General features: G+C 37.3%; 3 protein-coding genes and 1 long non-coding RNA gene across 6 annotated transcripts; 3 read left to right on the top strand and 1 right to left on the bottom strand.

Annotated features, from left to right (window-relative positions):
- Window positions 1-4479: 4479 nt before the first annotated feature.
- On the top strand, window positions 4480-8713 carry LOC112751480 (disease resistance protein Roq1). Its single transcript, XM_025800632.3, has 5 exons — window positions 4480-5205; window positions 5298-6402; window positions 6502-6831; window positions 6952-7764; window positions 7868-8713. The coding sequence occupies exons 1-5, from the start codon at window positions 4685-4687 to the stop codon at window positions 8462-8464; spliced, it is 3366 nt and encodes a 1121-aa protein (XP_025656417.1). The 5' UTR covers window positions 4480-4684; the 3' UTR covers window positions 8465-8713.
- Window positions 8714-9549: 836 nt separating this feature from the next.
- LOC112751483 (TMV resistance protein N) lies at window positions 9550-17297 on the top strand. Its single transcript, XM_025800636.3, has 6 exons — window positions 9550-10196; window positions 10299-11409; window positions 14702-15031; window positions 15136-15933; window positions 16025-16512; window positions 16921-17297. The coding sequence occupies exons 1-6, from the start codon at window positions 9679-9681 to the stop codon at window positions 17135-17137; spliced, it is 3462 nt and encodes a 1153-aa protein (XP_025656421.1). The 5' UTR covers window positions 9550-9678; the 3' UTR covers window positions 17138-17297.
- On the bottom strand, window positions 11542-13389 carry LOC140179272 (uncharacterized). The gene is made up of 2 exons (XR_011872849.1): window positions 12661-13389; window positions 11542-11759 (listed from the first exon to the last, which is right to left on the bottom strand). It is a non-coding gene; the product is annotated as an uncharacterized lncRNA (long non-coding RNA).
- Window positions 17298-18982: 1685 nt separating the features above from the next.
- On the top strand, window positions 18983-23190 carry LOC112751479 (disease resistance protein Roq1). Of its 3 annotated transcripts, XM_072217269.1 has the most exons (6): window positions 18983-19648; window positions 19741-20863; window positions 20957-21286; window positions 21385-22011; window positions 22120-22212; window positions 22301-23190. In XM_072217269.1, the coding sequence occupies exons 1-6, from the start codon at window positions 19137-19139 to the stop codon at window positions 22898-22900; spliced, it is 3285 nt and encodes a 1094-aa protein (XP_072073370.1). In that variant the 5' UTR covers window positions 18983-19136; the 3' UTR covers window positions 22901-23190. The 3 variants fall into 3 exon arrangements, with proteins under 3 accessions (XP_072073370.1, XP_072073371.1, XP_025656416.1); XM_072217270.1 differs by having other exon boundaries at window positions 21385-22212; window positions 22291-23190; XM_025800631.2 differs by having other exon boundaries at window positions 21385-22212.
- Window positions 23191-23982: the final 792 nt, after the last annotated feature.

Below are 23982 nucleotides of genomic sequence, written 5' to 3' on the forward strand. Positions count from 1 at the left end.
TAATGTAGTTGTCACCTACTCCCATGACTCCGGGCTGGTGATTCTTGAGGTTGGATTCCTTGAGCCCCATGGCGTCGAACACGTTTCTAAACAGAATGTTAGAATCAGCTCCCGTGTCGACGAGGATACGCCTGACTAGTCCTGTCCCGACCATCGCGGTAACTACCATGGGGGGTTTTCGGAGAGATCATAGAACCATTTATCTTCCGAGCCAAAAGATATTGTGGGATACCCTTTGCTTGTGACGGGACCATCTGTCGAGATGGAGAGTACCCGGGTGTCCCTTTTTGCTGTCGACTTGGATTTGGGGGGGTTGTCGCGCCCAACTACGATGTTGACCACGAAAGTTGGGGGGTTATTGGCATCCCCTGTGGGTTCTTGCCTTGGTTTAACAATTCAGCTCCGATCTTTCTCGGAGTGTTCCCTTTCTTGCCTCCTCGATTCTCTGATGAGCCGGGAGAATTCGCTCAGTTTTCCCTCTCTGATGGCCTGTTCTAAGGCATCCTTGAGGTCGAAGCAGTCTTGGATTTTGTGACCAAATCCCTTGTGATAATTACAGTAGAGGCTTTTGTTGCCTCCCGTTCTCTCTTTCAATGGTCTAGGTCTAGATAGGATTCCCTTGTCTGCAATTTGTTGGTAGACTTCTACTATAGGCGCTGTAAGTGACGTGTAGTTCGTGAACCTTCCTATAGGGAGCTGCCGTTTATTGGCTGCTACAACTTGACTGACCTCTTCATCATTGATGTATTCCTTAGCCACGCTTTGAATTTCCTGCATGGTCCATATAGGCTTAGTTGTGAGGTGCTTCCTAAAGTCTTCATTTAGCAGGCCGTTTGTTAGGCATAGACTAGCGACTGAGTCCGTGAGGCCGTCGATTTCCAAACACTCATCGTTGAACCTGTCTAGGAACTTCCTGGTCGGCTCCTCGGATTTTTAGGTAACCCCTAATAAGTTGATTGGGTGTTTTGCCTTGGCTATGCGTGTCGTGAACCGAGCTAGGAAGCTCTGGGATATGTCTGTGAAAGCTGCGATGGACCCTTGTGGGAGGACGTTGAACCATCGAATCGCCGGGCCGGCCAGCGTCACAGAGAATGCCCAGCATCTGACCCATCGCCTACCCCTTCCAAGTTCATCCTCGCTTCAAAGGCTGTGATATGCTTCTGGGGGTCCTTGGTTCCATCGTACCTCATGTCCGTCGGCTTGTCGAAGTTTCTCGAGAGCCAGACCTTGAGGATCGAGGGATGAAAAGGAGTGGCTCCCATGATAATGGGGGTCCTGTTGTTTCCTGGCCTTACCCTTCTGAGATTCCCAGCGGCTTTCCGACCCGCTTTGGGTAGGGCGGGAAGTTGCTTGTATGTACGCCTCGTCGCGCCTTGTTATGCTTCTTTCTTGGCTGTCGTGTGCTCGGGAGGGGGAGCGAGTGCGGGCGTGGGATCGGCTGACGCCGCCGTGGGAGTGGCTAACGTCTTCGTGGGATCGGCCCCTCGCCGCCAGCTCTCGCTCAAGGTTTTGTACTCTATGCCTGAGTTCTTGCATGATCTTGGCGCTGTCGGCCCCCGTCCCCCGAAAGGACGTCTTTCGGGGGTTTTGGTGTACATTTGTTGGTTTGGTTGGACGGAGGATCTCGGCTGTTCGGAAGCGCGGGCTGTCGAACTTGCCCTACTCAGGCGGGCCCCGCCTCCTTCACGGAGCTCCTCCGAAGTGATGGGTCGCTCCATGTCTGCGCCGGGGTCACCACAGATGGCGCCAATGTTCGTTACCTGATGTCCTCGGGTACTCGACGGGTCGGATGATGATGAGTAGAGGGGCAGGGGAGACCCTGAGCTGACATAGAGCGAGGACTGATGTGCGTCGATGATGTCGAAGGTGGAGTGGAGCACAGGGGGTGGCCACCTGCAAGGACACTCCGACGATCAAGTCAGAGTCCGTACGGGAAGATGGCCGAATTAGGTAAAAGTTTGACATACCTCGGGGGGAGAGCTGACCTCTCCCCTTATATATGGTGTTGGATGGGTCCAAAAGATGACCTAACCCACTGGCCAGGGTATTCGCGAGCTGCCCCTGTCCACGTGGGAGGTGCTGATCGTTCCGGGTCTCGGGTCGGAGCTATGGGTGCGTGTAGGGGTGGCAAGCGGGGAAGCCCGCCCCGCCCCGCCTCGCCAGAAGCCCGCCCCGCCCCGCCTGGTGAGGCGGTCCCAGAATCCTAGCCCGCCCCGCCTAACGGCAGGCTGGCGGGCTAAGCCCGCCAAATATCTTTTTTTTTTTACTTTTAACTATTAAATAATATATATAAAGATATAAAAAAATCTCTTCTATTTTTTACTTTTAACTATTATAATTGTATAAACAAATTATAATTTTTATATTCACAAACATTAAAATCTTTGTAATTATAAATATCTAATAAACATAATTATAAACCAAATTTTTATCCAAAACATAATTATAAATATTGTTCCCAAAACAAAATAAACATAATCCAAAACATAATTAACAATATTGTCTCTAAAACAAAATAAATATAATCCAAAACACTCAATTTTCATCTTCATTCTCTTGTAAGTTGGGTTGGGGGAATTTGGGTTTTAACAAAAAAAATTGTAAAAATATCCCTTGCCAAAAAAATACAAAGTCCGGCGGGGAAGCCCGCCCCGCCCCGCCAAAGCCCGTGATTCAAGCGGGCTTTTGCTATTTGGCGGTCCCAATTTTCCAGCCCGACCCGCCTTTTTTGGCAGGTTACGCAGATCGGCCCGGCAGGTTTAGGCCCGTTTGCCACCCCTAGGTGCGTGCTTCCCAAGGGAAGCCGACCCGACCGGTTTGCCAGGGTGTGCTGAGTTACACAGATGGAGAGACCGGGTGTGGTCCGGGTCGGGTGTGGGGACCGGCCTGCTGGTTTCCTTTGTAAGGGTTAGTTTGGGCTTGGGTCAGAGGTGGTGACTCGACCCGGCGACTAATTTGGGCTGGACTTTGATGGTCCGTAACAGTTTTCTTCCCTCCTTCCTTGAAATTTGTATACAATGTAAAAAGAAAACACAGTAAACTCTATTTTTTTCATTCCGGCATGGTTTAAGAGAATAACTTATTTTTCTAAAAATAGACATCAATTCAGGACATTGACATCACATTTTTTACTCCACTTTGTAGTTAAAAAGCATCACATACAAAGGAGGTTAAAGTTCACATGTGATTACTCTTGAAAGATTTTATGCCAACAAATTCTAAGAACACAAACACATATATTACGTTGAATTAAATCAAATATAAAATTATATTATTTTATTTGTTCTCTTTCTTTCTCATGTAGCAGTTGTATCTTACTCTTAGTAATAATAAATAAGACAGCGATAGTTATGCAACGTTAGCCTTGAAATTTCGAGACAAAGGCTAGGTTAGTATTAAAGAAAATGAGAATTAGATTGTGACTTTAATTTTGTTCTAATTTTTAAATATGGGTGCTCACAATTATTTAGAGACTTTGAGTAACTCTTTTTATACTGATTATTTCATTTAGTAAGGTCAATAGGTCATTAATGAAAAATTTAATATTGTCTAGTTTTTTAAACAAATATTTATTTTAGTTAAAGTAAGATTAACAGTTGGATATTTGTTTGAGATTGAAGGAATATAATTTGTGTTTATGATGGATTCTCCTAATAAAAGAGTAAACATAAAGGATGTTATAATTGATTAGGTATCCTAATATTACCTTTGTTATGTTCAAAACATGAAAGTCTTATTGCATGAAGTTCTGTAACAAGTTTAGTGACTCATTACACAGAAAAGAAAAAAAGAAAAAGGAAAATTAGACTATAAGAAAGTGATAATAACACTTTTTATCATTATTGTTCTTGTTTTTTGTTTTTGGTGGCTTGAGTCCACAAGATGAGAATCATAATAGACTAAGCAATTAATTATGCAAGGTAGAAATAGATATTCTTCCATGAAATTTTGAGGAAAGAACAAAATATATTTATGCATAATTTTAAATGAGTTAATATTATATATAATTATTATAGAAATTTGGGATTTCATACACACCTTATGACATCAACTCAATTAGTCTGTATAAGTGTGATTAATTAAAGAAATTTGGGATTATCACACATTATCACAAGAATAAAACAGGCAAATTCAATTCACATCTTATATTGGATAGTGTTAATTAATGAAAGCTTACAAACTATAACATTTATGTTCTAAATTCCAACATTTGTCTACTCATTCATACATCAAAGTGCTGTTTTTATAAAAGATGTAACCTTTTTTCCACCTTTTTTGACTGCTAAAGTTTTAATCTACGGACAAGTTACTGCATGGGGGATGAATAATGATACCGCGTGGAATTTGTATGCAATATGCAACAAGAAATCATGATGGCCGATGGGAAACAAGGTTTCACTTCCTTGAAATTTCGAGGCAAAAACTAATAATAAGTCAGTGTTTTCTAAAGAAAGAGTTAATAAGAATTACACCGTAGCATAGCCTAGGATTCTTTTGACGCGTGGGTCAGAGGTGTTCCAAAGGAATCAATAATGAATGAATGCAGTTTCTGCGTGGTTGCTAAGTTGACTTACTTAGACTTACACCCACTATTATTGTCTCTCTCTCTCTCTCTCTCTCTCTCTTTATATATATTTACTACTTTGTTTCTCTGGTTTTCATATATCCTTCTTGCTTCCATCCCATGGCTCTCCAATCCCTCTCCTCCTCCTACTATGCCCATCCCTTTTCCTCTTCTTCCATCAGATATGAATGGAAATACGATGTGTTCATCAGTTTCAGAGGCCAAGATACTCGCTACGGTTTCACTGGCAACCTCTACAATGCTCTCAATGGCAAAGGAATCCACACCTTCTTTGATGATGGCAAGCTTCAAAGCGGAGAGGAAATCACACCTGCACTTATCAAGGCAATTCAAGAGTCCAGGATTGCCATCATTGTGCTCTCTCCTAACTATGCTGCTTCTTCTTTTTGCTTAGAGGAATTGGTCCATATCCTTCACTGCATCAAGAGAAACAATCGCTTGGTTTTGCCTGTTTTCTATGAGGTGAATCCTTCTGATGTGCGCCATCTAAATAACAGTTTTGGAGAGGCAATGGCTAAGCATGAGAACAGATACAAGGATCACATGAACAACAAGGTGGACACATGGAAGAAGGCTCTGATAGAAGTAGCCAATTTGTCTGGCTATCATTTCAAACATGGGTAACTTCACTTCGTATACTTCTTTCTGTAATTGTTTCTCATTATTACAATTTTGAATTGTAAAAGTATCTATGTGTATCTTTGTTGGGCAGGCATGGATATGAACATGAGTTTATTAAAAAAATCGTGGAAGATGTTTCAAGAAAGATTGGGCGTGTGCCTTTGCCAGTGGCTGACTACCCTGTTGGACTTGAGTTTCCAGTGTCAAAAGTAATTTCCCTTTTGGAAATGGATTCTACTGATAGAGTTCACATGGTAGGGATTCATGGAATTGGTGGCATAGGGAAAACAACACTTGCTCTTGCTCTTTATAACTTGATTGCTGACAATTTTGAAGCTGTGTGTTTTCTTGAAAATGTGAGAGAAAATTCACAAAAACATGGGTTGGTGCATCTTCAAAATAATCTTCTTGGTAAGATATTAGGGAAGGAGGGAGTCCAGATAATAGGTGTTAATGAAGGAATTTCACAGATACAACGCAGACTCAGCCAAATAAAAGTTCTTTTGGTTCTGGATGATGTTGATGAGCATGAACAGTTGACAGCTATTGCGGGAAAACCTGATTGGTTTCATCCTGGAAGCAGAATCATTATTACAACACGGGACAAACATTTGCTGACACTTCATGACATTGAAAGAACATATGAGGTACAAGGTTTAAATAAGGAAGGGTCCTTAGAGTTGCTTCAATGGAAAGCTTTTAAAACAGATATTGTCAACCCAAGGTATAAGAATGTTTTAACCCGTGCAGTAACTTATGCTTCCCGTCTTCCATTGGCTTTGGAAGTAATAGGTAGTCACTTGTGTGGAAAAAAAGTAGAAGAATGGGAATCTGCATTGAATAAATTTGAAAGACATCTTGATGATAAAATACATGAGATACTTCAGGTTAGTTTTGATGCTTTGGGAAAAGAAGAACAGAGTGTTTTTCTTGATATTGCCTGTTGTTTTAAAGGGTATGAATTAGAGGAACTTGCATATATACTTCAAGCTCATTATGGGAGTTGTATGAAATATCATATTGGAATGTTGGTTGAAAAATCTCTCATAAAGATTGATAAATTCAGAATAACATTACATGATTTAATAGAGGACATGGGCAAAGATATATGTCGAGAACAATCGTCAAAAGTGCCTGGAAAGCGTAGTAGATTATGGTTCTACAAGGATATCGTTAAAGTTTTAGAAGATAATCAAGTAAGTAATAGTTTTTTTTTTGTTACTTAAGTTTATTAAATACTTTTTTTAACACATGTATTTTAATTAAATCATGTTCTTATTTTTGTGTGATGAAAGGGAACTAGTGCCATTGAAATCATACATTTGGAATTTCCTTTATTTAGAAAGGAAGGAGGTGAAGATCCGTCAAAAAAAGAGAAAAATGATGATGTAGAAGTAAAATGGGATGGAACAGCTTTTAAAGAGATGAAAAATCTCAAAACACTTATCATAAAAAATGGTCGTTTTTCCAGAGGGCCCAAATACCTTCCAAATAGTTTAAGAGTATTGGAATGGAGGAGGTATCCATCGAGATATTTTCCCTCTAATTTTAATCCAGAAAAGCTTTCTATACTCAAGTTGCCTGATTATCTCTACATGTTACCCAAGTTGGATAGCTTATCCAAGGTAAGCGTACTAAATTCATTTTTAGGATTTTGTATGTTTGCAAATTAACGTGATCAGGTTTATTTGGTTTTATTTTAGTTTGTTCATTAATTTTATTTGTTTGTTTGTTTTTTTCTCCAGATGTTGATCAGCTTAAAAGTTTTGAATTTTGATTACAGCAATTCTTTGAAAGAGATACCTGATGTGTCTAATCTTGAAACTTTAGAAGAATTTTCTTTTGAAGGATGTAGTAATTTAGTCTCAGTTCACAGTTCAGTTGGTTTTTTACCTAAACTTAAAATATTGAATGCTGAAAATTGTCCCCAACTCAGAAGTTTTCCACCTGTTATTAATTTGCCCTCACTGAAAACACTCGGTCTATCTGGATGCTCAAGCCTTGAGAAATTTCCAGAAATTCAAGAAGAGATGAAAAATCTAGAAGAGCTTGATTTGTTTGGCACTGGGATAAAAGATTTGCCATGTTCATTTTGTAACCTTTCTGGATTGTGGCTTTTGTATTTGGAGGAGAATGAAATGTATAGAATACCAAGTGTCATTGGCATGATGCCAAGCTTGTTTATCTGTAAGATTGAGTTAGGAGGAAATAAGGGGAGGGTATCAGGAGAGCAGGAAGAGGGGTTTCATGGAATACTCACTCACTCCCTCCCCTCTTCACATATGCAATCTCTTTTTCTCACAAACTGCAATTTGTCAGATGACTTTTTTCCACTAGCTGTTGCATGGTTTCCCAATGTGATATCTTTAGTTCTAGGAGGCAATAATTTCACAATCCTTCCTGAATGCATCCAACAATTTCGCTTTCTAGTGGTTCTCAATGTGGATGATTGCGAGCATCTTCGGGAGATTAGAGGGATTCCCCCATGCTTGACAGACTTCTCAGCAGTAAACTGCAAATCATTGAGTCCGAGGAGCACAAGCGTGTTACTCAATCAGGTTTCGTTACATTTTAATAATTAAGAATGCAGATGACATCATAATTCATATTAAATTAATAATGTATGCTAACTACTTCTTCTGCATTATGAATAAATGACAGCAACTGCACCAGGGTAGAAACACCCAGTTTGTGATGCCAGGTGGAAGCATTCCAAGGTGGTTTGAGTGGCGCAGCAGGGGAGCTTCTATTTCTTTCTGGTTTCGTGGCACCATATTCCCTTACAAATCTCTTTGCGTTGCAATTCTACTCAAACATGACATCCTTTCCCCACCACTTCAAGTAAAACCCACTGTGACCATCAATGGCAACCAAGTTCAATTTGGACGGTATGGCCTTATGGGTCAATTATTTATTTTTAATCTGAAGAGAGATGATTATTATTATGAAGCACCACATTTTAAAAGAGGATGGAATCATGTGAAGCTTTCATATGAAGCATATTATAAGGGTTTTGAGGGAAAGGTGCCGAGTGAGTCAATTGGAAAAGAGATTGGAATGCACGTATGGAAGGAAGAGAGTAGTAGTATAATGGAAGATATTCGATTCACTGATCCATACAAAATGACACAACTAATTATAATGATGATCATGCTCTCAATAGCATTCCCCAACCATAAGAACCACCCCTTGCTCCTCCAAACATGCATTGGTTTGTGGACGTTGCTGTTTCTAACACACACTCTTTTTTTGGGTTAAATAACTGTCAGTTAGGAAGGAGGGTAGGGAGGATTCAATATCAGCATGCACACAGCTATATGGCTGTCCCCACCTGTGTATGTCAAGGTGTAATTGTTATTAATTTATTATATTATTATTATTAAGTGTGGCACTTCCCTTGCTAGTTTTGCATCTCTTCATTTGGTTGATGAGTGCAATCCATAACAGAAGGAGTTTTTTGAAAATAAGAACTGCAAAATTGTCAATATAGCAGCCTCATTTGGTAAATTCATATGATTAGTGGACATTGATGTTTCTAACACGCAAAATTTGTCTTAATGATGATTAACGATGGGGCATCACTGGCATGTGTCCAAGGTAAATTACTCATTTTAGTTGTCCCATTCATTTTGATCAATAATACTTTGAGAATCAGTTTTACATTTATATAATATATTACTTTGAAGGGCTCTTAATATGTAACGAAATGGGTACTAACTACTAACTAGGAATACGAACAAGGTGTATGGTTTTCTCAATCCCACGCTTTCCTGAATCCTCAGTGCAATCTCACGGCTACTGTTAGGATGATGCTGTATATACATATTATGTAACAATTTTGTGAGTCGAATGGAATGGAATCTCCTTAAAAGCGTGGACTTTAAGATATGAGGATTTCGATTATTATATTGTAAGCAGGTCCCCTTACATTTTTTATTTTGCCTTTGCTCATTGGAGTCAAGATGTGAAAGTTGTGCACTATAAAGTTGAGATTGCCTTTCAATTTAGCACTTAATGCAAATGGTGCAATTTCTTCAGTGATATAATGTTGAGAGAGAGATTCTTTTTCAACTGAAATGGAAGAAGTGTAACAGAGAATAAACAAGACGCATCAATGAGGATTCAGTGTACAAAAGAACAAGAAAAATAAGGATTGTTGTCTACTGTGATGTAGTCTTGGCCTCCTGAGTCCCCAAGAAAAGAACAATAATAGATGAATCCAATGACAGAACAATATAACAGTTATGCAAATTTCAAGGTAGAGGCATGCACCATTCCTTGAATTTTGACCAAAGAACAAAACATGTGGCTGATCTTACAAAGTTATTTATTCCCATTTTTATGCAGAGTAAAGGGAAGCCCAACAGTATAATAGAGTGAAGATATTACTTTATATTTTTATTACTTTCTTTTGGTTTTCTGAGACTCAAAACTCCCAACATTCATACAACTTTCTATCCTTCTTTCTTATCATGCCTCTGCAATCTTCCTTCTCCTCCTTTTCCACCCATTCTTCTTCTTCTTCTTCCATCAGATATCCATGGAAATACCATGTGTTCATCAGTTTCAGAGGCGAAGATACTCGCTATGGTTTCACTGGCAACCTCTACAAAGCTCTTTTTGATAAAGGAGTCCACACCTTCATTGATGATGAGGAACTTCAAAGAGGACACGAAATCACACCCTCACTTCTCAAGGCAATTGAAGAGTCCAGGATTGCCATCATTATCCTCTCTCCTAACTATGCTTCTTCTTCTTTTTGCTTAGACGAGCTTGTCCACATCCTTCACTGCATCAAGGGAAATGATCGCCTGGTTTTACCGGTTTTCTATGAGGCTGATCCTTCTGATGTGCGCCATCAGAGAAATAGTTTCGGAGAAGCAATGGCCAAGCATGAAGAGAAATTCAAGAGTGACTTGAACAAGGTGCACAAATGGAAGCAGGCTCTGCATCAAGTTGCTAATTTGTCAGGATATCATTTCAAACACGGGTAACTTCACTTCATATATTTCTTTCTCATCTGTAATTGTTTTTCATTTATAAAAAATATTACAATTTTGCATTGTAATAAGAATCTGTGTGTATTTGGCAGGGATGGATATGAACACAAGTTTATTGCAAATATCGTGGAAGAAATTTCAAGAAAGATTAATCGTGTACCTTTGCCCGTTGCTGATTACCCTGTTGGACTAAAGTCTCGAGTGTCAAATATAATTTCACTTCTGGAAATGGATTCTAGTGATCGAGTTCACATGGTAGGGATACATGGAATTGGTGGCATAGGAAAAACGACACTTGCAATTGCTGTCTATAACTTGATAGCTGACAACTTTGAAAGTGTGTGCTTTCTTGAAGATGTGAGGGAAAATTCAAGTAAATATGGGTTGGTACATCTTCAAAATAACCTTCTTTGTAAGATACTAGGGAAGGAGGGAGTCCAGATACAAGGTGTTAAAGAAGGAACCTCACAAATACAACAAAGACTTCGTGGAAAGAAAGTTCTTTTGATTCTAGATGATGTTGATGAACAAAAGCAGTTAGAATCTATTGCTGGAAAACCTAATTGGTTTGGTGGTGGTAGCAGGGTGATTATTACAACACGAGATACACATTTGCTAAAACTCCATAATGTTGAAAAGACATTTGAGGTAGCTGCTTTAAGTAAGAAACATTCTCTTGAATTGCTTGTTAAAAAAGCTTTCAAAAATGATGAAGTCAACTCAAGTTATTATGCAAATGTTTTAAATTGTGCAATAACTTATGCCTCTGGACATCCGTTGGCTTTGGAAATAATAGGTTCCAATTTGTTTGGAAAAGAAGTAGAACATTGGGAATCTGCATTACATCAGTATGAAAAAATTCCTAACAGGGAGATCCAACAAATACTTAAAATAAGTTATAATGCTTTGGAGGAATATGAGAAGAATATTTTTCTTGATATCACTTGTTGCTTTAAAGGACACAACTTGAAAGAAATTGGAGATATACTTCATGCCCATTATGGATATAACATGAGCTATCATATTCAACGGTTGGTTGATAAATCACTCATAAAGATTAAGTTTGGGGATCAAGTGACATTTCATGATTTGATAGAGGATATGGGCAAAGAAATTGTTCGACAAGAATCACCAAATATGCCAGGAAACCGTAGCAGGTTATGGTATCATGAAGATATAGTTCAAGTTTTACAAGAAAAACAAGTAAGTTATTATTTCAATGATTTTAGTTTTATGTCTTTAAATTTGCTTTATCACCTTATGATATTATATTGTCACAGCCCAAAATGAGCCATGACCGGCGCTCAGGAAAATAATCCTATAGCAAGCCTTATATACTCAAATATAAATTGAATAAAAAAGTTACAAATATTTTACAAGTTCTAAAATAAATAGTTATACATTTTTAACAAAAATTAAAATAATTAAGAATGGTTGGACCCTGCCTGTGTTATATGGAGCATATATACATCTAAGAACTCGTCAACGAATAAGTACTCATTGGAGATCGTTACATCTTGAATAGAGAGTCTCACATAGACAAGTAATTGTTCCTGAAAAATGTTTTTAGAAAAAAAAACGGGGTGAGTTTTGCAACTCAGTAACTAGACAATACATCTATAATCGACATGAGACCATATAAACATCATATTAAAATAATTTTAATTAGAAAATAATAATTGATAATAATAAGTGAATCAATAAGGGAGTTCTCATACAGAAATCAAATCAAAAGTCCACACTTGGGCGACTTCACCTCAATGGGTAGCCCTTTCCTCTCGTGTGTCCTAACAGAATAACAGATCTAACGTGTGGCCTACACGTTAGGCTAGCAACACCCCTGCTAGCTGGGGTCTGAGTTAGATGCATCTGAGTTAACGTCATAACCGCCGTTAACTACGGTTTTCTAATACGAGCCTCCCAAACCAATTCAAAACATATAATTTCAAATACAACAAATCTTTGATCTTTCCAATATATAAGGTATCGAATCAAATCAAATCATATTATACTTTCTCATCAAAATCCTTTCCAATCATACTTTTTTTTTTAATCAAAACACATTTCAAATATATTTCACAATCTTTAAACTAAGTGAATACCAACAAATACTTCAATGCTTCAAAAGCAGATATTCAAGTAAACTCAAACATTTTAGAATAATGCAAAACTTTATCAAAAATATATATGGTCTCAAAAATAGATATTCAAATAAAATCAAACAATTTAAAATAATGCAAGACTTCATCAAAAATATATATGGTCTCATGTATAGTTCCGAAAGTATAAACTTCATAAAAAATGAATTATTTAATTTTAATAAATCAATTATTCTAATCAATTTAAAACCGTTCTAGACAAATATAGTGAGTATAATTCAAAGATCATAATAGATATATGTCAAAATAATTATAGATGCACAGTCAAACAATTATAAATGTAAAGCCTACTCACAACTTCCCAAGGGACCGAAGATACCGAATCGGGAGTGTCAAAATTGGAGGATTGACGTAGAATGGAATGAATGAGCGCAGAATTTGGATTAGGGCAACGACAAGGTGGAGCTGCGATAGTTTGGGTTATTGTCAGGAACGGTTCAGCTCCAGCGGCACCAACAGCTCCATTAGCAACCTAGGTTCACCCGAACGGCGACCGGTGACGAAACAGCCCTCTATTCACGATGGCTCCTCTCGCACGTTCTGTTTCTCTCTCTTCGAGCTCTCTCTTCTCTCTCAACAATGGCGACGGCGACTTGGCAAGGCGGCAGTTGAAGCTCAGCAGTGACGGAGACAAGGCGCGGCGGCTGTCCTTTCTCGTCTCGTCTCTCGCGCTCGTCCCCTCTCTCGAACGCATCTCTCGGTTCTGGCCTCTGATGGCGACGCGACGGCAGCGAGCTGGACGCAGCTGGCGGCGACGTGACGGGACACGAATGGCGAGCTCCAGGCCGGCAGTGACAAGGCGTGGCTCTCTCTCTCTCTCCTCGCGTGGTGGCTTGGTGTGGATAGCTCCCTCCTTCCTCCCTTCGCTTCTTGCGGTCTCCCCTATTCTCTCTTTCCCTTTTCTTTCTTTCTTTTTTTCCGTGGAGTCTAGGTGTGTGTGCTGTGGGGAAGAGAGTGTGAGGCGAGTGAGAGTGTGTGCGGCGGTGGGAGGTGAGTGAGAGAGTGTGGCTAGAGTTAGAGAAAAAAGAAAATAAAAATCTAGGAGTGGGTCCCACCGCCTTATCTATTTATTTATTTTTTTTTCTGGCTATTACATATACGCTCACAAATTATATTGTATGATAATAATTTATTAGTGGGTCATAGTATATATAATATGATAATAATTTTATAATTATATTTTATTATTATAAAATATAATTAATCTTCTAGTTATTTAACTAATAAATTAAAATACTTATATAGTAATTTAAATAATAACATATAACTTAGAATTTTATTCTTCTAAGTTTTATATTTTAAAAAATTGAATAATTCTTTCATTATCAATATAATTAAATGTCTATTTTTTTATATATGTCACTAAATAATAATTTAAAAATCATCTCTCATGAGATTACGACTCTTTATAATATTCATAACTGAAATTTTTTCCGGTTGATATCATTATCACCAACAAAACTAGAACTAACTTGAAAAGAAATGGATATCCGTGTGTTTAGATCTCACTTTTCATTTCAGCTGTAATTTGTTACTAATATTATTACATTTCAAAATTTAAATTATTGATGAATCTTATTATTCAATAACTATTAACTATGTAATAAAATATATATACAATAGCATAACTACAAAATAAAATGCAAAATAAGTGAATAGATTACAAAATATAAAAAGATAAAAATAAATATTTAATTAAATCAAAAGAAATTAAAGAATGAAGTTAAGGAGTCTTATTAGAAGCTAATGAGTAATAGTTCAAATGGCATAGTCTCCCCATACTCAATTAAGAGGTTGCGGGTTCGAGTCTCCTATCTTTGGTAAAAAAAAAAAGTCTTATTAGAAAATAGAGAATCAGAAATGAACAAGAGAAGGGAATTAAAATTTTAGAGAGCATAAAAAAAATGACACTTTTGTATCTAAATTTAAATTACTGACTTGTTTTTTAATTATCTTTTTATTATTATTTAATTATTTTTATTAAATAATCAATATAATATTATTATAAGATAGTGAGATCTTCTCTCTATATGTATTATGAAAACAGAAATAAATTAAAAAAAAAAATTGAAGTGGGGTTAAATTTATTTATTGAGTGGGGACAAATAAATTTTTATCCTATGAAAACAGAAATAAATTTAAAAAAAATTTCAATGGGGACACTTGTCCCCACACCCTCCCATGTAAATCCGTCCCTGGACATGTTAATAATTTCTCATACTTCAATATATTTTATGCAATACTAGTTCATTATTTTTCTCTGTACTCTTCATAAATTTGTCTTATGTATACATATGTATTTTAATTAGTTCATGATTTTAATATTGTATTGAAAGGGGACTAGCACCGTTGAGATTATATATCTGGAATTTCCTTCCTCAAAAATGGATGAAAATGGTGATCCATCGAAAAAGAAGAAAAATAAAGTTGTACAAGTGGAATGGGATGGACTAGCTTTTAAGGATATGGTAAATCTGAAGACACTTATCATAAAAAATGGTTCTTTTTCCGAAGGTCCCAAATATCTTCCAAACAATTTAAGAGTATTGGATTGGAGGAGGTATCCATTGAAGGGTTTTCCAGATGATTTTCAACCAAAGCACCTCTGCATGCTCAAGTTACCCGAATATCTTTTTGAGTCATACAAGTTGGATAGCTTATCCAAGGCAAGTATACTAAATTCATTTTTTCGATTTTGTATGTTTAGTAAATTCACATGGTTATTTGTTTGACTTTTACTTTTTCTGTCTTGATGTTTTTCTTCTTTCAGAACTTGGCCTCCTTGAATGTTTTGAATTTTGACAACAGTGAATATTTGAAAGAGATACCTGATGTGTCCGGTCTTCTAACTTTACAAAAATTATCATTCAGTGGTTGTAAGAATTTGACTACAGTTCACAATTCAGTTGGTATCCTCAATAATCTTAAAGTCTTGAAAGCTGAAGATTGCGAGAGTCTTAGGACTTTTCCATCTATCAATTTGCCCTCACTTGAAATACTTATGTTGTCTGGTTGCTATAGACTTGCGAAATTCCCAGAAATACTAGGAAAGATGGAAAAGGTAGAAATGCTTCGTTTGTGTGGCACTAACATAAAAGATTTGCCATCGTCATTTCAAAACCTTTGTGAGTTGTCCTGTTTGAATCTGAGTGGCCATACCTTTCATAGGATACCAAGTGTGATCGTGAATATGCCAAAACTGTTTACATTATATATTGGGGGAGAACGCAATAAGACTTGGGAATCATGCAACAAGTTGGAAGAGGGGGTTGAAGGAACACTCAGCTCTTCAAATGTGACTAATCTTACTCTCGATAAGTATATGCTGTCAGATAACTTTTTTCCACTGGCACTTGCATGGTTTCGCAATGTGAAAACATTAGACCTGAGTAGCAACAGGTTCACAATCCTTCCCGAATGCATCCAAGATTTTCGCTTTCTAAGCTCCCTCAAAGTTGATTTTTGCACGAAGCTAGTTAAGATTGCAGGAATTCCACCAAATTTGAAACAATTCTCGGCAGTAGGCTGCAGCAACTTGACTGAGGTCACAAGCGTGTTACTCAATCAGGTTTCTTTTTATTTTTTTTTTAAATTATTAGATTAATAATACTGTTATAGTGTATGCTAACTACTACCTACGAAATATTAATGACTCACAGGAACTGCACGAGAATGGAAGAACCGAGTTCGCATTGCCAGGAACAATGATTCCAGCATGGTTTGAAGAGAAGAGAAAGGGAGATTCTATTTCATTCTGGTTTCGTGGCGAGTTCCCTTCGAATGCACTTTGCTTTGCAATTCTAAAGCGGAATAGGCGCAGCAGTGGAACTCGTATAACAACCATGGTGAGCATCAATGGCAAGCAAGTTTCCCGTGGAGATGGGAGAACCCAAACTTTTCAGGAACTATTTATTTTTGATCTGTCCATGACAAAAAAAACGTATCATTTGGATGGAATATGCTTTGAAAATAAATGGAATCATGCGAATGTTTCATTTAAAATTTATGACCTAATGGAGGAGTGTGGAATGCATATATTGAAGCAAGAGAGTAGTAGCATCATGAAAGATATTCGATTCACCAATCCTTGCATAAAGAATGACGATGAAGCTCTCCATGGTATTGGCAGCATTGACGTTCGTCTAAGGTAAAATTACTCTCGGTCTTGTCTTAGGGAAGAACAGAGGAGAGAAAAGCGGTGTTCAATAGAAAACTTGAGAAATATGAATTTTATTTTCTTTGAACTAAAGTGATTGATCTAAACTGTTACGACCAGCTTAATCAGCTTATATAGTTATTTACAAGCATGTGTTGAATGAATGCATGTGATGAGTGTAAATGATCCTGTTAAAATCAGTTTTATTGCCAAAACAGAATCGGTTGCTTCATTGCTAAGTTACAGCGTCATTAGCAATGCTTGACAGTAATCTTTTCTTAACGAAGTGCCAGTGTATATGACATGAGTTTTTGACTCCAATTAGTCCCAGCTTAATTCAATAAATAGAACCTTAACCCCTAAATTTATCTCGTGACATCCTTCTTCTCTTCTCTCCAGGCTACAACCAGGTTCTGCAACTAGCCAACCAGCTTCGCAGAATCCTCTTCGGCATAGTGGAGACACGTCACATTCAAAAGGGAACTGGGCAGTGCCACAATTCAGGGGAGGCACTGTTTTTGCTAGGAGGAACATAAAAATGATGTTGTGTGTGATGTTTTATACAATGTTAAGCATTGTAGTGTGTGGTTTGGGTATGTGGTTAGGAAAGAATTAGGGTGGTGTGAGTTTAGGAGCAAAGAATGAAACAATTAAGCCCTACTTCATGTGGATAGTATTCAAGCTTTCTTCCAATGTAAAAGCCTTAGGGCTCTAAAAGAAGCATCACCTTAATTGAATGGAACCTTATTGCAGTTTTCTTGCATATTTGCACTTAAGACATGCCCTTCACAATTGATGCATAGCTTCGTTGTACCTGCATAATAACAATTAAAGCAATATAGACAAACTTGATAGTCAAATAATAATCCTGAAAGGTATAACTTGCATAAATATTGATTTATAAGTTGTATTAATTAAATTAAGTTAATAATGACAGCGTCATAACAAGCAGTACTTGCTGCTAATTTTCAATAAGCATATACAAGTATTATGCAGATTCAAAGAAGTTAAAGCAAAAAGGGGAGACATGCGGCCGAGGGGCTATGAATCTATTCCAACCAAAAGAAAGAGCTTCATAGAACATATTCCAGAACACCAAAGTTTCAACCTATTTGCTATGTATAAACATTTATAGCTCTATACAAAAAACTCGGTATCAGTTTTCGAGGAAGTATTGCTGTTTTTGGGATTGTGAGTTTTGGGATGGGTTAGTTTGGGTGTGGAACTTCCAATGGAGGAGAGAACTTTTTCAATGGGAGTTGGAGTTACTGAACCAACTTCACAATACTTTGAAATTGGTCAAACTTGTATTTGGGAGAGAGGATAGAGTGGTGTGGAAATATGATAAACAAGGCATTTTTTCTACTAACTCATTTGTGCAGGTGTTGCAGGTGGAAATGGCTCCAGAGGATATATCAAGTTACAGCTTTACTAAGTCGATTTGGAAAGGGCTTGTCCCTCCTAGAGTTGAGTTATTTGTTTGGTTTGGATTGATCGGCAGGGTCAATACAAAGGCGAGACTATGTCGACTAGGGGTTATTAGCCAACAAGATACTCTATGTGTATTATGTAACAGAGGTGATGAAAATGACTACCACTTATTTCTTGGTTGTAGTTTTACATGGCAGGTGTGGTGTGCTTGGTTATCTTATGTCGGGTTGCAATGGACTTGTCCGGGTACAATCAAGGAGCACATTTAGAGTTGGACTGAGGTATCAAATAGAAAGGAGGAACGCAAGAGATGGATGGTGTGCTTTTGTGCGATCTTGTGGAACATTTGGTTGGAATGAAATCGAAGGATTTTTGAGAAAAAAGGGAAAGGAGCTCAGGAGATTATAACTTTATCATTCCAAAGCTTCTCTGAGTGGTTAGGTGCTGATCTCTTTTGTTGTTGATGACAATGCCGGAGATGACAGAGGAATATTTACGCTTTTATTTTCTTGTGTACTCTTGTCACTGCTCTTGCTCCACTTTGTGTGTTGAGCTCTTTCTTTCAAAAAAATAAATTGTGTGTATCTATGGATATTTTTGCAATGAAGAGGGCCTTTGGCATGTGAGTTTTCATTTTCATAAGGCAGAGGAGGGTAATTAATTGCCTTATCTTTGGTGGGTATTGCATAATGGCATTATAGCCCAGAAAGTCCTTGATTGGACGTTGAGTTCTTAATAAATTATAATGGAGGGTCCCCATTCTTGGAGAAACTTACTCTTCATAGTTGTCTTTACAAAAAATGATTCCTAAAAATTTAGTAGGGATCAAAAGTAAGTGCAGTTCAACAACACCCTCATTCAGTCTTGCAATGCTCATTAGTAGCATAACCAAGGACAAAGTTTTGTCTTAATTAAAAGTAATCAAAGTGAAACACCCTTTGAATATCAAATTCCAAAGTGAAAAATCTTACAGAACAATAGACCCCACACGGAGTATATGACATGATAATGCAGTTTCTGTTTTATTTCTACGTTGACTGACTTTGAGAAACTTAATTATTCAGCATTGCATCTCTTCCTTTAATTACTCATTCTTGTATATATTTTTTTTTATTACTTTCTTTTAGTTTTCTGAGACTCAACACTCCCAACATTCATACAACTTTCTATCCTTCTTTCTTATCATGCCTCTGCAATCTTCCTTCTCCTCCTTTTCCACCCATTCTTCTACTTCTTCCTTCGGCTATGCATGGGAATATGATGTGTTTATTAGTTTCAGAGGCGAAGATACTCGCTATGGTTTCACTGGCAACCTCTACAAAGCTCTTTTTGATAAAGGAGTCCACACCTTCATTGATGATGAGGAGCTTCAAAGAGGAGACCAAATCACACCCTCACTTCTCAAGGCAATTGAAGAGTCCAGGATTGCCATCATTGTTCTCTCTCCTAACTATGCTTCTTCTTTTTGCTTAGACGAGCTTGTCCACATCCTTCACTGCATCAAGGGAAATCATCGGCTGGTTTTACCGGTTTTCTATGAGGTTGATCCTTCGGATGTGTGCCATCAAAGAAATAGTTTCGGAGAAGCAATGGCCAAGCATGAAGAGAAATTCAAGAGTGACTTGAACAAGGTGCACAAATGGAAGCAGGCTCTGCATCAAGTAGCTAATTTGTCAGGATATCATTTCAAACACGGGTAACTTCACTTCATATACTTCTTTCTGGTCTGTAATTGTTTTTCATTTATCAAAATATTACAAGCAATAAGAATCTGTGTGTATTTGGCAGGGATGGATATGAACATAAGTTTATCAGAAATATTGTGGAAGAAATTTCAAGAAAGATTAGACGTGTACCTTTGTTTGTTGCTCGTTTTCCTGTTGGACTAGATTCACTAGATTCTCGAGTGTCAAAAGTAATTTCACTTTTGAGAATGAATTCTAGTGATCAAGTTCACATGGTAGGGATTCATGGAGTTGGTGGAATAGGAAAAACAGCACTTGCTTGTGCTGTTCATAATTTGATTGCTGACCATTTTGACAGTACGTGCTTTCTTGAAGATGTGAGAGAAAACTCAAAGAGACATGGCTTGGCTCATCTTCAAAATATCCTTCTCTCTGAGATATTAGGAAAGGAGGAAATTAAGATAGTCAGTGTTCAACAAGGAACTTCTCGAATCCAACGAAGGCTATGTCAAAAGCAAGTCCTTTTGATTTTAGATGATGTTGATGATCACAAACAACTACAGGCTATTGCTGGAAAACCTGACTGGTTTGGTCCTGGAAGCAGAGTTATTATTACAACACGGGACACACATTTGCTAAAATATCATGGTGTTGAAAACACATATGAGGTAAAGGGTTTAGATGAGGCAGAGTCTTCTCAATTGCTTGTTAAACATGCATTTAAAAATGGTTATGATAGCAGCTCCAATTATGGGGATGTTTTGACCCGTACAATAACTTATGCTTCTGGTCTTCCATTGGCTTTGGAAGTAATAGGTAGTCACTTGTGTGGGAAAAAAGTAGACGAATGGGAATCTGCATTGAATAAATTTGATAGACATCTTGACGATAAAATACATGAGATACTTCGAGTAAGTTTTGATGCTTTGGGAAAAGAAGAGCAGAGCGTTTTTCTTGATATTGCCTGTTGTTTCAAAGGATATGAATTAAAGGAAATTACAGATCTACTTCAAGCTCATTATGGGAGTTGTATGAAATATCATATTGGAGTGCTTTTTGAAAAATCTCTCATAAAGATCAATTTGTATGATCTCACTGTGACAATGCATGATTTGATAGAGAACATGGGCAAAGAAATTGCACTAGAAGAATCACCAGAAATGCCTGGAAAGCGTAGTAGGCTATGGTTCTACGAAGAAATAGTTAAAGTTTTACAAGATAATCTAGTAAGTAATAAATTTCTCTAATGACTTTGTTGAAAGTCCTTTTTTACGCACTTGTACCTTAATTAATTCATGTTTTTAATTTTGTGTTGAAAGGGTACTAGCACCATTGAAATCATATATTTGGAATTTCCGTTATTGGAAAGGGAAGGAGATGAAGATTCATTTGAAAGAGAGGAAAATAAAGATATTGAAGTAAAATGGGACGGAACAGCTTTTAAAGAGATGAAAAATCTCAAAACGCTTATCATAAAAAATGGTTGTTTTTCTGAATGTCCCAAATATCTTCCGAACAGTTTAAGGGTATTGGAATGGTGGAGATATCCTTCAGAGTGGCTACCAAATGATTTTCAACCAAAGAAACTCTCCATACTCAAGTTATCGAATAATCTCTATTTGGCACACAAGTTGGATAGCTTATCCAAGGTAGTGTGTACTAAATTCTTTTTTTTTTTATTTTGTGTTATGGTAACTTGAATGAAGTTTATTTGTTTGACTTTTTCCTTTGTTTTAATTTTTTTCAGAAGTTGGGGAGTTTGAAAGTTTTGAATTTTGATTACAATGATTCTTTGAAAGAAATAGCTGATGTGTCTAGTCTTCAAACTTTAGAAGAATTTTCGTTCCGAGGATGCAAAAACTTAGTTAAAGTTCACAGTTCAGTTGGGTTTCTATCTAAACTTAAAAGATTGAATGCTGAATATTGCGAGAAGCTCAGGACTTTCCCAGCGGCTATCAAATTGCCCTTACTGAAATATTTCAGTCTATGTGGTTGCTCAAGCCTGGTCAATTTTCCAGAAATTTTAGAAGAGATAGCAAATGTAGGATGGCTTGATTTGAAAGGCACTGGCATAAAAGATTTGCCATGCTCATTTCATAATCTTTCTGGATTGCAAAGTCTGGAAATTATTTGGAATGAAACGTGTAAGATACCAAGCATCATTTTTATGATGCCACAACTATCTTCATGTTGTATTGAGGGAGGAGGCAAGAGGAGGGTATCATTGGAAAAGCCGGAGGAGGATGAGGAGGAGGGGCTTCAAGGAATACTCACTCACTCCCTCCCCTCGCAACATATGATGAAAGCTCTTTGTCTCAGCAACACCAATCTGTCCGATGATTTTTTTCCACTAGCTGTTGCATGGCTTCCAAATGTGAGACAATTAATCCTAACAGGCAATAATTTCACAGTCCTTCCTGAATGCATGAAAGAATTTTGCTTTTTATACTTGCTCAACGTCAATGATTGCAACCATCTTCAGGAGATTCGAGGGATTCCACCTTGCTTGACAAACTTCTCAGCAGTAAACTGCAAATCCTTGAGTTCTAGAGCCACAAGAGTTTTACTCAATCAGGTTTTGTTACTTTTTAATTAGTTAACAATGTATATGAGATCATGATTCATATCATATTAATAATGTATGCTAAACTAGTCCTTGACAGGAATTACATGAGGGTAGATGGACAATCTTTGCAATGCCAGGTGGAAGGATTCCAAGATGGTTTGAGAAGCGCTGCAGCGGAGCTTCTATTTCATTCTGGTTTCATGGCACTGAATTCCCTGACAATGCTCTTTTCTTTGCAATTCTACTCAGAGATGGCCTCCCTTCCCCAGTTGAAGTACTACCCATCGTGACTGTCAACAGCAACCAAGTTTCCTGTCGATGGCGGGAGACCCCAGTGGATCAATTATTTATTTTTCATCTGTCAGAGACAATTGCTTATAATGTAATACTACGTTTTGAAAACAAATGGAATCATGCAGAGATTTCATATGAAGCACATGATTACTATACCTATGATGAGGTCCCCACTGAGCCAATTGCAAAAGAGATTGGAATCCATCTATTGAAGCAAAAGATCAGTAGCAGTATAATTCAAGATATCCGATTCACTGATCCTTACAAAATGACACAACTAATCATAATGATGATGATGATCTCAATAGTATTGCCCAACCATAAGAAGCAGCCCTTACTCCTTGAAACATCCATTGGTTTGTGGACATTGCTGTTCCTAACACACACTCTTTTTTTTGGATAAATAACTGTCAATTAGGAAGGAGGGTAGGGAGGATTCAATATCAGCATCCGCACAGCTATATGGTTGTGACCACTTGTGTATGTGATAGTGTAATTATTGTTATTAAGATAAGTGTGATGCTTCCCTTGCTGCTGCTTGTTTGATTCAATATGAAATAGAGTTGACCATTCAATATGTTACTTGCTACTTTGACAACTCTTTTGTATTATACATTTATATATTGAATGATTCTGAATTTGTAACATAATGCAATTGCAAGCCAAATAGATAACCCCGTTACCCACTGTCAATTTGAATCTCTGTTTTGATCGTTTTCAGGAGTTGAAACAACGAATCTTGGCTTGTAGTTGTGCTGATATTTCAGATTTCTTATTTTAAAATAGATAAACCTCAGCACAAGTTAACCACATTTAGTTAGCTTGTGGAGGGTTGATAACTCTGTTTGACAAAGTCCATAGTCAATGTGAATTCATTATTCTCGGCTTTCTATTTTATTTTTCCTCTCATTCCTCCAAATTCCTGAGTAAGAAGAATAGTGTGAACTGCCTTATTCTAATTAATTCATATGATACTGACTCAATCTTATTATAAAAAGTAAGACTCCTTTAGTTTATTACTTTGGGTTTTAAATCTTATCAATAACTTGGCTTGTTATTTTAGTGGATCAACTTGTCCTTTAGGCTTTATCTACTTTGTAGTTTGTACTATTTGGTGTGCAGATTTTCCTGGCCAGTCTTATTATAAGACAGACACATTTCACTGCATCAGATCAAATATAAAATCATGTTGCTTCTCGCCTAAGCATTTAGACAAGTTGCACTCTCATTTTGAACGAGAAATTTTTAGCATAATTATAAAAGCTTGTCCATTGTTTCATCTAATGTTAGAAAATTAAAAAAATAGATTCAGTTAATTATTTTTAAGTAGATGTTAGTGGAGAGCAACTTGATTAGCGAGGGCGGTGATTAATTATAGCACAATTGGCCTCACACAGTCCATAGGAAATAAGAAGGCGGTTTCTGATTTCTTGTTTTGTTGGCTGACTTTAAGAGAGAGACTTACAACATATCCATAATCAATTC

This window comes from Arachis hypogaea, chromosome 15 (assembly GCF_003086295.3).
Source record: "Arachis hypogaea cultivar Tifrunner chromosome 15, arahy.Tifrunner.gnm2.J5K5, whole genome shotgun sequence".
Lineage (NCBI taxonomy): Eukaryota > Viridiplantae > Streptophyta > Magnoliopsida > Fabales > Fabaceae > Arachis > Arachis hypogaea.

Bases quoted from the DNA above. Each gene is read 5' to 3' on its own strand.
- LOC112751480 (XM_025800632.3), top strand. From the start codon at position 4,685: ATGGCTCTCCAATCCCTCTCCTCCTCCTACTATGCCCATCCCTTTTCC. The intron at 6,403-6,501 runs GTAAGTAATAGT...GTGTGATGAAAG, and splicing joins AAGTTTTAGAAGATAATCAA to GGAACTAGTGCCATTGAAAT. The intron at 6,832-6,951 runs GTAAGCGTACTA...TTTTTTCTCCAG, and splicing joins AGTTGGATAGCTTATCCAAG to ATGTTGATCAGCTTAAAAGT.
- LOC112751483 (XM_025800636.3), top strand. From the start codon at position 9,679: ATGCCTCTGCAATCTTCCTTCTCCTCCTTTTCCACCCATTCTTCTTCT. The intron at 15,032-15,135 runs GCAAGTATACTA...TTCTTCTTTCAG, and splicing joins AGTTGGATAGCTTATCCAAG to AACTTGGCCTCCTTGAATGT. The intron at 16,513-16,920 runs GTAAAATTACTC...TCTTCTCTCCAG, and splicing joins AGCATTGACGTTCGTCTAAG to GCTACAACCAGGTTCTGCAA.
- LOC112751479 (XM_025800631.2), top strand. From the start codon at position 19,137: ATGCCTCTGCAATCTTCCTTCTCCTCCTTTTCCACCCATTCTTCTACT. The intron at 19,649-19,740 runs GTAACTTCACTT...TGTATTTGGCAG, and splicing joins GGATATCATTTCAAACACGG to GGATGGATATGAACATAAGT. The intron at 20,864-20,956 runs GTAAGTAATAAA...TTGTGTTGAAAG, and splicing joins AAGTTTTACAAGATAATCTA to GGTACTAGCACCATTGAAAT.